At 39.0% G+C, this 15,024-nt stretch overlaps 2 protein-coding genes across 2 annotated transcripts; one reads left to right on the top strand and one right to left on the bottom strand.

Moving 5' to 3' along the window:
- Window positions 1–809: 809 nt before the first annotated feature.
- LOC146487787 (uncharacterized) lies at window positions 810–10,292 on the bottom strand. The gene is given in 11 exon segments (XM_085127165.1): window positions 810–1,578; window positions 2,358–2,461; window positions 2,632–2,717; window positions 3,142–3,227; window positions 4,052–4,139; window positions 4,833–4,936; window positions 6,412–6,435; window positions 6,888–6,999; window positions 7,655–7,731; window positions 9,124–9,275; window positions 10,157–10,292. Coding segments are annotated over 11 exon segments (1,704 nt in total). The 5' UTR covers window positions 10,284–10,292; the 3' UTR covers window positions 810–834.
- A 609-nt stretch (window positions 10,293–10,901) lies between these two features.
- LOC146487788 (uncharacterized) lies at window positions 10,902–14,410 on the top strand. The gene is made up of 5 exons (XM_085126155.1): window positions 10,902–11,273; window positions 11,358–11,519; window positions 12,390–12,489; window positions 12,962–13,078; window positions 14,100–14,410. The coding sequence occupies exons 1-4, from the start codon at window positions 11,271–11,273 to the stop codon at window positions 13,048–13,050; spliced, it is 354 nt and encodes a 117-aa protein (XP_084982281.1). The 5' UTR covers window positions 10,902–11,270; the 3' UTR covers window positions 13,051–13,078; window positions 14,100–14,410.
- Window positions 14,411–15,024: the final 614 nt, after the last annotated feature.

Consider the following 15,024-nt stretch of genomic DNA (forward strand, 5'->3'; position numbering starts at 1 on the left):
ACCCCCACCCCCCTCCCCGGTTAAAGGCCCATCTACCTGTAAACCAATAAATACATCCGATTATATATAAGCCCCCCCCCCCCCCCGGATATAAGCCCCCTCTAGTTTCGTTCGTGTTGTTAGTTTAAATTTTGTTCCAAATATTGACGTTTTAAAGCTTAATTAAAAACCAGTAAATGAAAAACGTATTTCGATCAACACTGCTTGTTTTTTTATTCCGGTTATAACCTCCCCCCCCCCCTCTCCCGGATATAAGCCCCTCCATTTATTTTATAAGTCCATTGAAAACCCCTTACGAAGTTGTATAAGCCCAGGGCTCGTAAGCGTCAATTTACGGTAGGCCATTTCCAAGTTGATGAGAACCTCATTAAGAAAGTGAGGCTAAGTGCAAAGCTTTTCATATGAAAAGTAGTTTTGTTTGCATATAAATGAAAACTACTTTTCATAATAAAAACTTTGCACTTAGCCTCGCTTTCATAATGAGGTTGAAAGCAACTCGAGACAGAGAACGAAAAATTTACCGTCATGAGCTCACGTTCTCCACAAAACCTTGAATTTGGTAATTTCACGTTGTTTTGGCCGAGGACGTCACATAAATCAGTACTACTGCATTTCTTAACGCACGTGCAGAGCCGTTGGTTTTGACATTTTAAAATGCTACTGTTTTGTGATGCCCTCGTTGCCGTGGCCGTAGTCGTTCTGGTACGACTTTCAAACAATAGGCTATTGTCATCTCATCTTTGGTAGACTTCGTAAATCCGGTACCTGGTTTACTAATAACATAGCCACAAACTGTATATAATATTTTATTGACCAATACTTCACTTGTCTACACTAATCATCCAACGCATTAAAAATGCTATCGATCTCATCCTCAAAGTCTAAAGTTTCTTCATAGCTTTTGGGTTCAGATGATTCCAAATTTTTACGAAAAGAGTCTGAATTAACTAAATTGTCTTTGAAATTCTCAAATAAGGAAGAATTTTCGAGTTGGACAAAGTCGTCACCAAGAGCTCCATTTCTTTTCCTGACTGAATACTTGGCATTCTTTTGTTTCAAAGAAGAGAAACTGTTTGGTAAGTTACTGGAGTCACTGGATTGTGAAGACTTTGCAGTATTTTCTGATATTTTATCGACAGTCCTTCTTAAAGTATGGCTCATATTTCTTTGAATTCCATACATCGAGTCAGTCACAAAACTCTCTTGTTTTGGGCCGTTGTATTTCGTGTTCCTCGCGTTTCTTTGCCTTAACTTTATAAGTTTCCTTCGCCTACTTTTTTCTATACATAACTTCCATCGTTTACTGCTGTAAATGTGTATCTTTCTACAATATAAAAATCGTCCCCGTCTGGCCTTCGAACATGGATTAACATCTGTGTTTAGTTTCTTGTGTGATGTCCCGGAGAGTTCTTCAGTGCGGCTTATGAATTCTGCTGTTTTCTTTTTTGTTTGCGTAGCATCATTGACTGTAAAACAATCTTCAGCTATCTTGTGCAGCTTTCCAGCAATCTCAGAATTTTCAGCAAATAATTTTCTTCTGAGTATCAAACTTTCATCTGCAGTGAGCATCTCTGACTTCTACAGAAAGGATAGAGAGTACAGTACAGTAGATACAGTTGCTCTATTAACTCTCCACAAGGGCTATTATGAGTTAATTTACGATCTTATCGAAAACAAGAAAAAAACAAAACAAAACAAACCAAAAATAAAATAATAAAATAAAAATAATAATTTACAATTTCTTATCCTAAGCTAAAAAAGTCTCAGTACAGTATGTACATATGGGGGATGAAGATTCTGGAAATTTTAGACAGTGTCTTGGAATGGAGTAACCATAGTTAAAAAGTCTTGTGGTTTGGTCCAAATTTCTGCAGCTTTTTGGTTAGTCACTTTAAGCTTATCCGCCCTTGAACACTAAAGATACGGATAGCCTTAACGTTCTCCGCGCGCATGCTGGCGTGCCCTTTTGTCTCTGGTATCCCAGCTGCCAAGGCAAGAAAAAAGGGGCGCGCTTGTCAGAACTGGCTGGCCAGAGTTGAAGGAATGGTAATTCGAATTCTTCAAAATTGCACATGCTGAGAGTAGTGTGGGTCATTTTAAAGCAATTAAAAAAAAGCGTATGAACTGTCCTTCAAATTGGTGCATTATGTTTGCGAAAAAACTGAACTGGTTGGCCAGGTCTAACAGCTGGAATACTTTAAGTCAATTCTTCTCTCAAAGTAAAGTGTATCACTTGCTGTTTGTGTGGGCTGATTTACCGAGATTTTCCTCCGTTTTTCTGGGCCTTGACTCACACTTCATGCGACTGAAGTACTAGACAAGTTATAAATTAAGTAAAACAAACAAAGAAACTGTACCTCCAGTGATCTGCAGCCTTGATCAGAGGTAAACGATTCTCCAAGATCACATGATGGCTCCACCCAAGACTCTGCCTCTGAAGTGAACTGTCTTGGTAAAGATTCTGATAAAACAACAAAAAGAAAAAACTCTAAAGAACGCTCATAACATGATCAACTTCTACGCATTGGGAAGTTTCTAATTGATCGGCGCATAAGACCTTGCTTTGTTCCTTTGTGTGCAATTTCTTGATAGTTTTGAGTCTAATATTCTATTAACATTAGTGTATGATACCTTCAGATTCTTGTCTTGGTGTTGATGCAAACAGTTTATCCAGTGTCCCTGGTGTTAAAACTTTAGTAGATGGAGTCAGAGATCTGCTTAACAGAAACGTGGTAAATTGAGTCAAAAAAACGTTACATTTAAGGAACATATTACATCACAAAATCTCTATTCTCCATCCCCCCCCCCCCCCTAAAAAAACGTGAACGTTATTTGTTTACCCATGGAACACCAAAGAGCTCTCTAGGAACTCATTCCAAAGGTGTCAGTGCATTCTGGGGCAAATTGGAATTTGAAAGTGTTGGTTTTTGTGGAGGGAGGAAAACCATAAAACCTGGAGAAAAACCCTTGAAGCAGAGATGAGAACCAACGACAAACTCAATATATACAACAATATATCAAAACATCAATATATGTCTTGCTTTCCTTTGGACCAGATTGTATGGTAACTATTAACTTTGCTCGTAAGTGCAGCTTTCATATGTCAAAGTCTCCCAGAAAAATAACAAAAATCAACTGCACCTGTTTTTCTTATCATGTCCAGCTTTGATGGCATCAAGCCATGTCTTGAGACTCGGAGGAAGATTTTTTGCTTTAGAGTTTTCTAACTACAAGAAAAAAGAACAGTTTCAATAATTAGATTTCTATTAATGTCACTATGGGGGTGTTTATTTCTTCTATGATGATTTGAATTTTACATAGGGCAGATGTGACTGGTGTTTCAATGTGAGACAAAATAGATGTCTACCTGAGCTAAAAATAACTAGGTACCAGCACTCCAACACTAGTGGACAAGCGGTTGACCAACATACTTTATAAACAGAGGATAGATAGTCTTTTTTATTGCTGTGTTGTTTCATTGTTGTTCCCTTTTCTACCCAAGTGTATACATGAGTACCAGCAGACTGTTGTTAGCATCCAGGCGAACTAGGAATATTCTTCAAGTCACTTCATGCTGGGTATCCTGTGATGGACTTGCATTCCATCCAGGGAGGAGTAGTAATACTCCTGATCACTTCATACTGGGCATCCTGTGATGGACTTCCAGGAGGGGGGGGGGAGGTGTGGGGGGAGTAGCAGTACTACTAGTCACTTCTTGTTGGGTATCCTGTGATGGACAAGCATCCCATCCAGGGGAGAGTGGTACATGTAATACTCCTAGTCACTTCATGCTGGGTATTCTGTGACAGACTTGCATCCCATCAAGGGGAGAGTAGTACATACTACTCCCAGTCACTTTATGCTGGGTATCCTGTACTAATCTACCAGCAGCCCATCCAGGGTGAAGCTGTAATGCTCATTTTGCTTCATATAACAGAAGCTAGAGCTAGAGCTAGTTAATCAATCCATTGGACAGGACATGGTTGGAGACGGACAAACCTTACATCAGCGTGGCTATGTTCTTATCAATGCAGTGAATGCCAGTACCAACCTGGTGAGGCTCTGAAAGATGATTTAACCAAGGAAAGATAATATCATAACATTCGGCAATGTTTTGCAAAAAACTTCTAGCAAGAACCCTAAAATAAAGAACAGAGTTACATGTAAGTCTTTCCAAGGTGCAGGCATGATTTTTTTTTACAACAGCAATCAAATCTGGCCAGTCAATGCTAACAATTCATAAAATTAATATTAACTTTTTTATCCCAAATAGTGACCTGCAGCATCTAATTTCTTCTTACAGTAACATTACGGTTTCAAACATAGAGAGAAAAGGAAATGATTACGTAATGTTTAAAAAATGAGCAGGAGTGCTTTATCGGGTTTAAGACCACGAGGCGCAGCAGAGCGGTTTTAGACCCGATAAAACATTTGCTGCAAGTTTTTGAACAGCTTCAAAAACATTTCGTTCCTGAAAAAGCGTGTGTCAATAGAGTTCACAACAATTATGCTTTTGTGAACGTTAGAAATCCACATTACTAATGAGGAGTGTTTTATTAGCTGATAAAACACTGCATACTAATAAGGAGGAGGTTTGTTGATACAAAGTCACTACACATGATGCATTATCAACCATTAAATTTTGATAGGTCAATGGGCTTATGAATTATTAATGAGTTTTTGAACAAAGATTAAAATGTCTTCATGTGAAAGAAAATTCTCTAAGATACGATACTTACAAGTACAACCTGAGTGCCTGACATAGTTTAAAATAATTAAAAAAATAATTCTGCATATTTATGAAAAAATAGGGAGGTTTGATCAATACTAACCAGATTCTGCTTAAACTTGAAGAACAAGTCAAGTGAAATGTCACAAAGTATCCAAATACCATCTGGGCATAAGAATATCTATTAACAGTTAAGGTTTACTAGAACTTACTGGACAGTAACGTATTAAATTCATTATACAATGGAATAACAACAGATTTAAAGGGGGCTGTATTGACCCGATGGTCATGTAGATCAATATGGTCGTCATTAACAGTCCCAGAGATTTATTTCTTCTTTATCCTCAAACAAAATTGACTCACAAAGTGGCAAGGTTTTCAGATAACAAACTGACCACACAAACCTTCATTCTTGCCAAAACTGTCAGTGGACAACATAATGACATGGCCCAGTAACAAGACTGACGTTGTCTGTGTATAATACAGTACCGCCTGGAACTATTGACCCATCAGGACTAGGGCATACCTCGTCTTTACTGCGGGTAGTGGCCGCGCGTCCACCTAGGTGAAAACACAGTCGTTCCGCGGTGAAGACGAGGTACAGTGTGCCGCGGTAAATTTGCCGCGGGCGAAAAGACGAGGCGTGCCGCGGGAAAGAACAATGGGGACTGGTTGCATTTCCAAAATAAGCGTTAGCGTGAGTGAAGGCAAAAAATACAAAGTAAATAGCGGACTAACATTCTGGAACACTGCCGTGTTGCATCAAACACCTTGTCACGTCAGGAGTCCGAGTGACAATGACCGACAATGTGTTGGAATTGCAATTATTATTCGCGATCGGGCGCTGAGCGGCACAAAACATGCCGAAATATTATTTGTTTTCAATTTATAAATGATTTTAAAAGGTCCGGCAAACAGAACTCCACAGACTGTGTCGAAAATTCAAGTTTGCTTGTTTTTTTCTTCAGCAAATCTGCACGCTTCGAAGCTTCGATAGTGAATATTGCACATTGTCCACAAGAAGTCTTCAAATATTTTGGGTGTACCGAGTTTTGAGATATTAAATCAGAATCTTCCTCAAAGGATCTTTCAAATGTGGTCGGATACTCAAAAACGGATTCTCATTTTCTTCAAATGGATCAAGCCTTCAAGGGCCGAGAATCGTATGTGTATCGCACATGATCGTCATCCCTAGTTAATGTTCTTTGGTGCGATTTTGCCATTAGAAGTTGACGAACCAAAACACAAAGCAAAGGAGATAAAAGCGTATTTAAACTGTACCGTGTCTTTTCTTAAGCGAGGTTTTACCTAGGTGAACTTTCCCGCGGCAACTTTGGAGCCATACCGCAACCGAACCGAGGAAAAAAAACGTCCTACTGCGGGAATACCGAGGGAAACCTGCGAGTAGGTCCCGCGGCAACGACGCGGCAAATGGGTCTATAGTTCTAGGCGGTACTGTACAGTTCCACATTACAACAATGTTTCTTTTAATGCACCACGAGAGTTTAGTTGCCAGAAGAATTAATTTTTGTTGTATGTGATCAGGACAAAGCGAATGCATAATGGCAATTACTTGTATCAGATGATGTAATATCATTGAAACAACCAATTTCACAGTTCAAAACTAAATGCTTGTGTTCTGTGACTGGTCTTGTGGCAGGTGAAAGGAAAGGATATTGAACTGTTTCTTGGCAGGATGACATTACCTAAGCATAACGAGAACAGCATGATGAGAAATTATAGCTAAATATAAAAAGACAAGAGAAAACATAATGATATCCTTTAACAGCTTTTAAGCACCCACAGACCATAGACCCCATGCAAAAATAGCTGACATTTTAATATTCTTTTGTTTGCATTCAAATTAGCCTCCCTAACCTCGTTCATGAGTTCAAAAATCAATTGAAAAGAATATTTCACCGTGAACAAGGCTAGTAAGGCTAATTAGAATGCAGACAAAAGAATATTAAAATGTCAGCCATTTTTCCATAGTCCAAAAACTAACAAGATTGAGCTTCTGTTTTTGACTACTCCACAATAATATCAAAAAGATGCTACATGTATGTTTTTGTGTGCAGGATCCAATGAGGCAAGGAAAGAAATATGCCTTGCCAGGATTTGAAAGACTGTATAGTAGGCATAATAGAAAGTAAACAACCTGCAACAATAACTGAGCAGCTCCGGTCAGGTACCCAAGCAGATCGATGATCATCTCAATGGAGGGACAGTTGGACATTGTTTCAGCTATCAGAGCTCCACGCTTTGACAATCTGTAAACAACAAGAATTCAGAGTGTCAAACTACATGTTTTGTCAGTACAAAAAATATAGATTTGTGAACTAGAGAACAATATTCACACTACATCTCATTTATAAATATATAGGTCACACTGAGATCCAAGGGGATCAAGCTGTCAGCATCAAGACTGCCTGTTTCCGGGCATGGTTGCCCTTCCTCCTGCTATCTTGAGTCTGCTTTCGTAGCGCCATTGTGGACAAGCTTCCACCACCCATTTCTCTCCGCACATACCTGCTCCACCCCATTCCCTAAAATGCCACAGTAGCGTAGGTTGTCCCGCACTCGATCCCCCACATCTCATTTAACAGTAAAATAAAATACGGCTTCTTTTAATCACATGACACTGATTAAGCTAACGCAAGGCCCATGCACAAATAAATAAATAAAAAAAGAAAATAACAAGGGAGAGAACACCCATGGATTCTAAGTAAATTGATTTAATATAATTTTCTGAGAAGACTAAAATCACTGAAAAAAGTAAGCTTTAGCCCAACAGTGTGAAGCACAAAAGTCGTATTCAAGATAATAACTATAATGTGCACAAATGTAAGAAATTACTTCTTGCAAAGTGGTGCAAATGACCATGTTTTCAATTTACTCATTCTGAAAACTGCACAAACCACTGACCTAGGAAATTTGTTCTTTACATCAGCTACCTTATCAAAAATAACCACTTCTTGAAGCCTGTTGAGACACTTGACAACCTGTAAAAAAACAGTTCCAACATAATGTCAAAATAAATGATCAATTTGGTTGAATGCTTCAACCACTGAGCGACTGGGCGACCCATGGTGAACAAGGTCATTTATGTTATTAATGTTCGACATGTGTCCTGTATGCTAAAAGGATCATGACGGGGGTGAATAGGTCTATGGATCGGCGGATTTCACAATTGCCCTGATTTCAGAGTCAGAGTAAAAAATTTTACTGGATTAATCATTTGCAGATCTTGCAAATGCAACTTGGATTGCGGATTTATCCATTTCTTTTAGTCCCGGATTGTGGTTTTTGCCCGGATCTCTACATTTTGTGTTGTTTTTCTCATGGGGGAGACATTGTATTGGTTGTTGATTACATTCTTGTTCTTTGTCCCTGAGAACTTTGCTAAAACACTTCCAATATGAGGTTAACTGTTAAATTGTTTTGAGAGTTTGGATTTGAGCAACTTTTTTTGCAGATCAACAGATTCATTTGTTAAATTATAATGGATCAGCAGACTTTCATACACCTACTCACCCCCTCAGTACAATTGTATTTTGTTGTATTTTATTTACTCCACATGATCAGTACAATTCATGCATCATGTATTCTGACAGAAAGGAAACTGTAAATATTCGTAAGAATAGATTGAGTTGTATAGTGAGTAGACTGTAAAACTGAATTTCATCACTTAGAAATGAAGTTTGTTGTTGTTGTTTATCTTACATGTATTTACATGTATTACCACTAATGGGAGGGGACAGGAACAGGATCCCCATCCCAGAAGAAGGGGCACAGGAAGTCTTTCAAAGGTAGGATACTGGAGGATGGGTAGGAAGCAGGATTTTCAAGGTAGCAGTTGACATGCAGAATACGAAAAACTCATATTATGTTGCATGATGTTTTGAGCAAAGAAAAAGCAAAAAAGGTGGATTAGCCACTCAAAGATGATATGGAAATTGGCAATAAAAGGGTGTGGGAAGTGACACCCCCAGACTCACCAGGCTCTTCCCCCCTCCCTCTCCCCACAGTAATAGTACCTGTTGTTTTATGTCTTATTCTGACCTGTGTAATGTGGTAGTCAGGATCGAACTGCAGGAAACTGGAAAGATTTCTACAATGCACCATCAGTAATTGTACATGTTCCAAGGTTATCCTAACACCCTTCCACAAACAGCAAACATCATTAAAGCTTGAGTTGGAATATTTATTAATAGACCAGTCTGCAGAATATGGCACAGCTTAACAAGATTTCACTTGTGTGGAGGCATTTTCTGAAAACTTGCACATGCACTTGCCACACTCTGTAGACTGGTGCATAGAACTGTATGGGAACGTGTGGAAATCTTGCCTGGTGAATTTTGAAATCAAATTAAAATCACTCACTTGTACCTTACCTTCTTTAGTCCTTGAAAGTATTTTTCCTTCCTATGTTGATTGCTGTGTTTATAAACCAAAGCCTTGATAATAGAGACTTCTGACCATAGATGAGGCAGTTTTAGTTTACGATGAATAACAGCAAGTCTGCTTATGGTGTCAACTACAACTTCTACGAGGATAAAAGTGACTACTTTTAAAGCGTTGTTACTAATACAAGTACTAAGTAGTTTCACATTGTGATAAAAGATCGGAAGACACATGCACAATTCTCTAATCCAGATAGCCTCTAACCTTAACCCTTACGTTTGAAAAATTAACACTGTGCAAAATCGAATGCAAGATTCGCTACATCCAAACTAAAACAATTTCATTGGGGAAAATACTTAAAAAAGACGGAGCGATTGCAGAATACCCGGCCCACTTCAAAGAGCACAAATCTACTGCTCCCACAGTCCTGCAGTCAATGAGTAATTTAGTCTAAGCTAGTAGAACTTGTGGTTCTTCAGTCCCACCGTCCATTACTGTCGATGAATACTTTAGTTTTAGTTAGCACAACTGGCAGTCCTTCAGTCCTGCAGTCATGCAGTCAAGGGTTAATGTCCAGATCGAGGTATATTTCATGTGTAGCGCGCTTGTTCCTTAATTAGTTAGTACAATGCTGGTCCTTCAGTCCTGCAGTCACACAGTCATGACTGGTGGTCTGGTGAAGCAGTGTTTTAACTTGAATATTAAGTGGGCTGGATATTCTGCAATCAAGCTAAAAAGAGAGCCCGCTTAACTGCAGAATACCCTGCCACTTCAAAGCATGAAAGCAACTTCTTAAACTAGTGGCTACACGGATACTCAGCCCGGTTCAGTGCGTAGGTGCGTAGCCAGTTAAGCCAAACCTTGGATATGTCTATTTCTCGTTCCTTATGCGTGGGTTAAGAGTGACTGCGCATCTATGTATCCATCTTTTTCACGGGTATGCCCAAAAAAGTAACGTCACAAGGTCCCCATTGCGAGGAACTCACCCGGAAACAGAAATTAAAATGTACTTTTAACATTTACCTGTATCTACGCTCTCTTCACAATTGTTTGTCTGAGAAAATGCAGGAGAAACGGTCAAAACTCCTCTGCGATTCCAAAACCCCGTGGTAGCCGCCATTTTGTTTTTCATCCCCTCGAGTGTTCCCATACATGAAGTAACTACGGTTTTCAACGAGTACCGCTGGTCAACAGCGGTGTTGAGTTGGTCCTAGTCTTCTTCACGCTCCAGAGCAAGCGCGGGTAAAGTTTCCAGAAAATGGTGGTAAAAGTTGACACACGAATGTGCACTTCTAATAAGTATAGGAAATCGTAGGAACGCACCAGAGGGTTCATACGATTTTTTTATTTATTATATTCTCAACAAAACTGACCAATCAGAAACGCGATATTTTGTTGAGTGTATGATAAAAGAGACTAAGGACACCAAACTCCTCTTACTTTTGCCACTACTTTTTCCTTTTATTTTTAACTACAACAACAGCACTATTCAAGATTACATATTTAGTTTATATCCGCAAATAGGAAAAACCAGTAAAGGCTAATCGAAGCGGAAAACTATTACAGAGAAGTATGAACTGCTGACTTCAAAGCTTTGCAGGCGTTTAAAAGCACAAACAAATACTGAGATGACAAACTAAGGCTCCGTTCACACTTATCCGCATAAATTTAAAACCGCCTTTTCGCCTCTAAATCGCATAAACAGTGCATAAAATGTTTTCCCGTTCACCCTATCAGTTGCCGTGCTCGTTCACGCTAAATCACTCCCTTGTTACCAGAAACGCTAAATACACGTTGGAACATGCGCACATTATCGTTGCGATGTCTGCGTTTGTAAAAAGCACCGTTTCGCTGCCCTGGCACTTAATCGCAAACAGAAACACGAGGAATTTAACTTGAAGAACTCTGGAAATCTGGGAAAACCTTCCATGCATCAGTTATTAAACATTCGAAAGGATATTTGCGCGCGCGAATGACGACAGACAAATTGATGACTCACTCATTTGACGTCACATGTGTCGCTAAGTCGTGGGGTGAACAATAATTCGTCGTTTTGTGATTTCATATCCCTGAAATGTAAAAATACCAAATTTTCTGTCTTATAACTTTTCAATGGTGGAGGCAGAGATATGCCCTGATGGTGAGTGAGCGCAGTTGGATCAGTAATTCAGAGAAAAAACAACTTGAATTTACTAATTATGCACTTTATGTTTTTGCTTTGCAGTTTAACTTCCGAGGAATTAAACTCCATCGAAAAGAACTCTATACTTCGTTATCTCTAGCAATCACTTCGTTTCTTTTTGGAGCGTTAATTAACGACTTTGTTTCAATTATTAACCTGGAGATGCCCGAGAATGCGACCTACAAATTTACATTCTCTCTCTTGGTAAGTAAGCTTATTTTGCAAAATCTAAACCATCACACTTTATAAATGCACGAATTCCGCGCAATAAATATGCAGATGTTAGGGTTTTCGTCGATAAAAAAAATTATTCGAAAAAACTTAGAGTGTAAAATAAACGTCAGCAACAATCAATACTGAAACTGGAGATGAACAGCACGCAGTCTCTTTAAAGAATATAGTAGGAACAAGGAAATCGGACCAAGCAATGTATAAGCTTACGAAAGCCCGAATGAATGAGGCATCATGCAAAGTTATTGGACACGGTATAATAAATAGATAAGTATTTTTATATAGCGCTAATTCGATTAATTCTCCAAAGCGCTTCATAATGCTACGTTCAAGCCACAAAGAGTGAAAAAAGAAAATGTCATTAATGGAATTCCTTTCGTGAAATTTATTTAAATAGCGGAAATTTATTTAAATAGCGGGTGATCACTGTTACTGGCTGTTAGGTCCTATAAAGAAACACTTTCACCGGGCAATTTTGAACAAAAATATTAGGAAACGTAGTTATGCAACATTTATTTGAAGACATGCATTTCTACGTACGTTTGGGAACATTAAGAGTCTTACATAAAAAGCAAATAAACTTATTCTGAGCAGAAATATATATGATCGTGTTATAAATCCTGTATTTACTGAGTTGCGTCCGCTTTTGTGCGGTGTTCCAACCGTTGTAGGTCCAGAGTTCATGCTTATGGGTGGATCTTATTAGAGCCTGCGCACAGAAGCCTCCTATTTCCTTAGAGCGGAAATAAAAGAAAATAAGCGGATGTCTGCGCGCAGGCTAGAGTGTAACTAGTCTTTTAAAAATAACTTGAAGACCTTAATATTTCACTACTTCCTTTTTAGTTATTGCACTGTGCAGCGTTTGCACTGGCTCTTCTTGGATTTATATACAACAGTCTAGCAGAGAAGGAGATTGGCACAAGATTAGGACAAATTTCAGCCGGTAAGTCAGAGCTTTGTGTCATGGGATCAGCTGGATTGTGGAATGAGGCTATTTTTCCTAACTGCGGCAAATTCTGCAAAGCGAGAAGACGAGCCTAAAGGAAAGACCGGAGAAAAAAGCGACTAGAACCTTCCCATAAAGTCAATTACTTAAGTTGATTTTTAAAAAGGATTAAATTGACGGTAAATTAAAAAACAAAACAAAAAACAAGAAAACAAACAAAAAAAACAACAACAGCAACAACAAAAAACCCAATCCTTGCATCGCATGTCTTTCATGTCACGAAAAAATTTGGTTTATGCTGGTTTATTTTGGGAGCTGAACACATGGTACGAAAATCAATCCAGTTAATATAAACTGAATAAGTAAATACAAGTTACAGCCTAGTTCTCCAAGTTGAGGAGGGGGATATATTCTATGCCATGGAAGTTATAGCAAAACGTATGATTTTTTTCTTCATTTTTTTTTTCAGGTTTAAACTTGGGTTTATTTATTTCAAGAATAATTCTCGAATTAGTGTTCATCGAATTCCGACCAGAGGAAATGGCGACAACGACGTGAAGTAGATGGAGAAAGCAATCAATAATAGGTAAGTTTTCAATCCCCTGAGGACTGAGAACAGAACATAACATTCGTGTTTTCAAAGTTGATTTATATTGGTAATTGCACTGAGTGGAGTGCAATTTGGTCTGAAATCATACGCGTGATGTCAAAATCAAACGAGCGCGCAGCGCGAGTTTGATTTGAAATCACAAGTATGATTTCAGACCAAAATTGCACGACACGAAGTTCAATTACCACTTAATTACATCCATTTTGAAATCACAGAGTATCATTGTCAATATTAATATTCTATTTGTGTTACTTCATTTCCATTTTGATGGGCTAAAGAAAGGATGCAATTTAGAGCAAAAAATGGTGCAATTTGGGAATAAATTGCACCATTTTGGACCAATCAGATTCCAAGGATCACCAGTGATTTCAAAATGGATGTAATTAATATTGGAACTAACTTGTACTTAAGGTTTGGGGAATATCACCGCTATTGAGAAATATTTGCATTGAAACGATCCCTCTGCGTAAGGCAAAACGATTTTGGGACCACTTAAGGTGCCAATTTGGTGACCATCCAGTCCAAAATTACACCTTGCCTAGCTCCTGTGCGGCTTTCTCCCAGGTCTTCATTTAGAAAGATGGTCTAAAACAATATTTCTCTTCTAAATTAGGCCTAAAGACGATTTAGTTAAGGTCGATTTAGACGGGTGCAACTTTAGCTTACAACTGTCGCATGCGATTTCTTGAGCGCGCGCTGCTCGCATCATTTAAAAACTCAAAATCGCACACAATTCTCGTCATTCAACAGTGCCTTTACCTACGATTGTGTTTTAAAATCCTACGACATTTTTTGTGACGGACACAACAGTCGTAAGCGAGTTCTAGGTTTGATTTACACCAGGCAATTCGTGTCGTACGCCTGTCGTAAGCTTGTCGCATGCGACAAAGTCGTACCGTGTAAATCACCCTTAAAGGTTACCGAATTAAAATACTCCGATTGGCTCTCTTAGGTTGGACTACTTAACGGTTAATTTGGCAATTTTATTTTCTTTCAGAGAATAAGATTAATTAGTAGAGTAATTGTTTCTAACACGGAGTGAACAGCAACTGAAGCCGACAGAATGAAAGACTTAGGCCTCATTCAGGTGCCAAGACCACGTGATACAAGTGATTGACAACTTCACGAGAGTCTGACGCTTAGCAAGAACAGATGTCAGGGAAGGCTGCAACGTGGGCGAGACGTTCATCAAAAACAAACTTTAAAGTCTATTTCCCAACGGGGAAAAAAACGTTGACAGTTTGAACTGTGATAGCTTGTTGAATGTGTCTTGTTTTCAGTTCTGTGAGTAGAAATAGTTAGAAAATTAAAGATTATTTTTTATAAAGTGTTGCCGAAAGGAAATCAGTTCTCGGTTTTGGTGGGATATAGCGAGACTCACTGAACTTTAATGACGAACTGTCGGGTTATCACTTCAGTGCAACTGAACATTTGCTGGGATGGGAGTTCTTCAGTGTACACGCGATCTGATTCATTGTACCCTTTTCACTGCACGCACAAGGGAAGAGCGTTAGGGTTGTGGGGGAGGGGGGTTGAAATACGAGTTTTCTTATCGGGTGCGTAGGTTTCCATTTGTAACAGCAATCTCGTCTCCTGATCCCTTTTTCTCCATTCGTCAACAACGAGGACGACGGAGAGTTAGAAACGTAAATGATGTCCTAATCGTACTCAATCTCACCGTATTGGCGCTCGGCCATTAAACGCGCGATGATGAATGAACGAATATCCGAGACTGCCAATTCCCCCTGTATTTCACAACAAAGGACACGTCCGATTACGTGCTTATACATAACACGTTACAGTAGCCTCTGTTTCCCAGATTATTTTGGACCGAGATTATACGGCTGAGAGCAAGAATAATCCGCGGTGCGAGGTAACCGGCTTTTTCCTACCAACTTCTTGCCAGTTGAAAAAAAATAAGA

This window comes from Pavona decussata, unplaced genomic scaffold (assembly GCF_977016875.1).
Source record: "Pavona decussata unplaced genomic scaffold, jaPavDecu1.1 SCAFFOLD_13, whole genome shotgun sequence".
Taxonomy (NCBI): domain Eukaryota; kingdom Metazoa; phylum Cnidaria; class Anthozoa; order Scleractinia; family Agariciidae; genus Pavona; species Pavona decussata.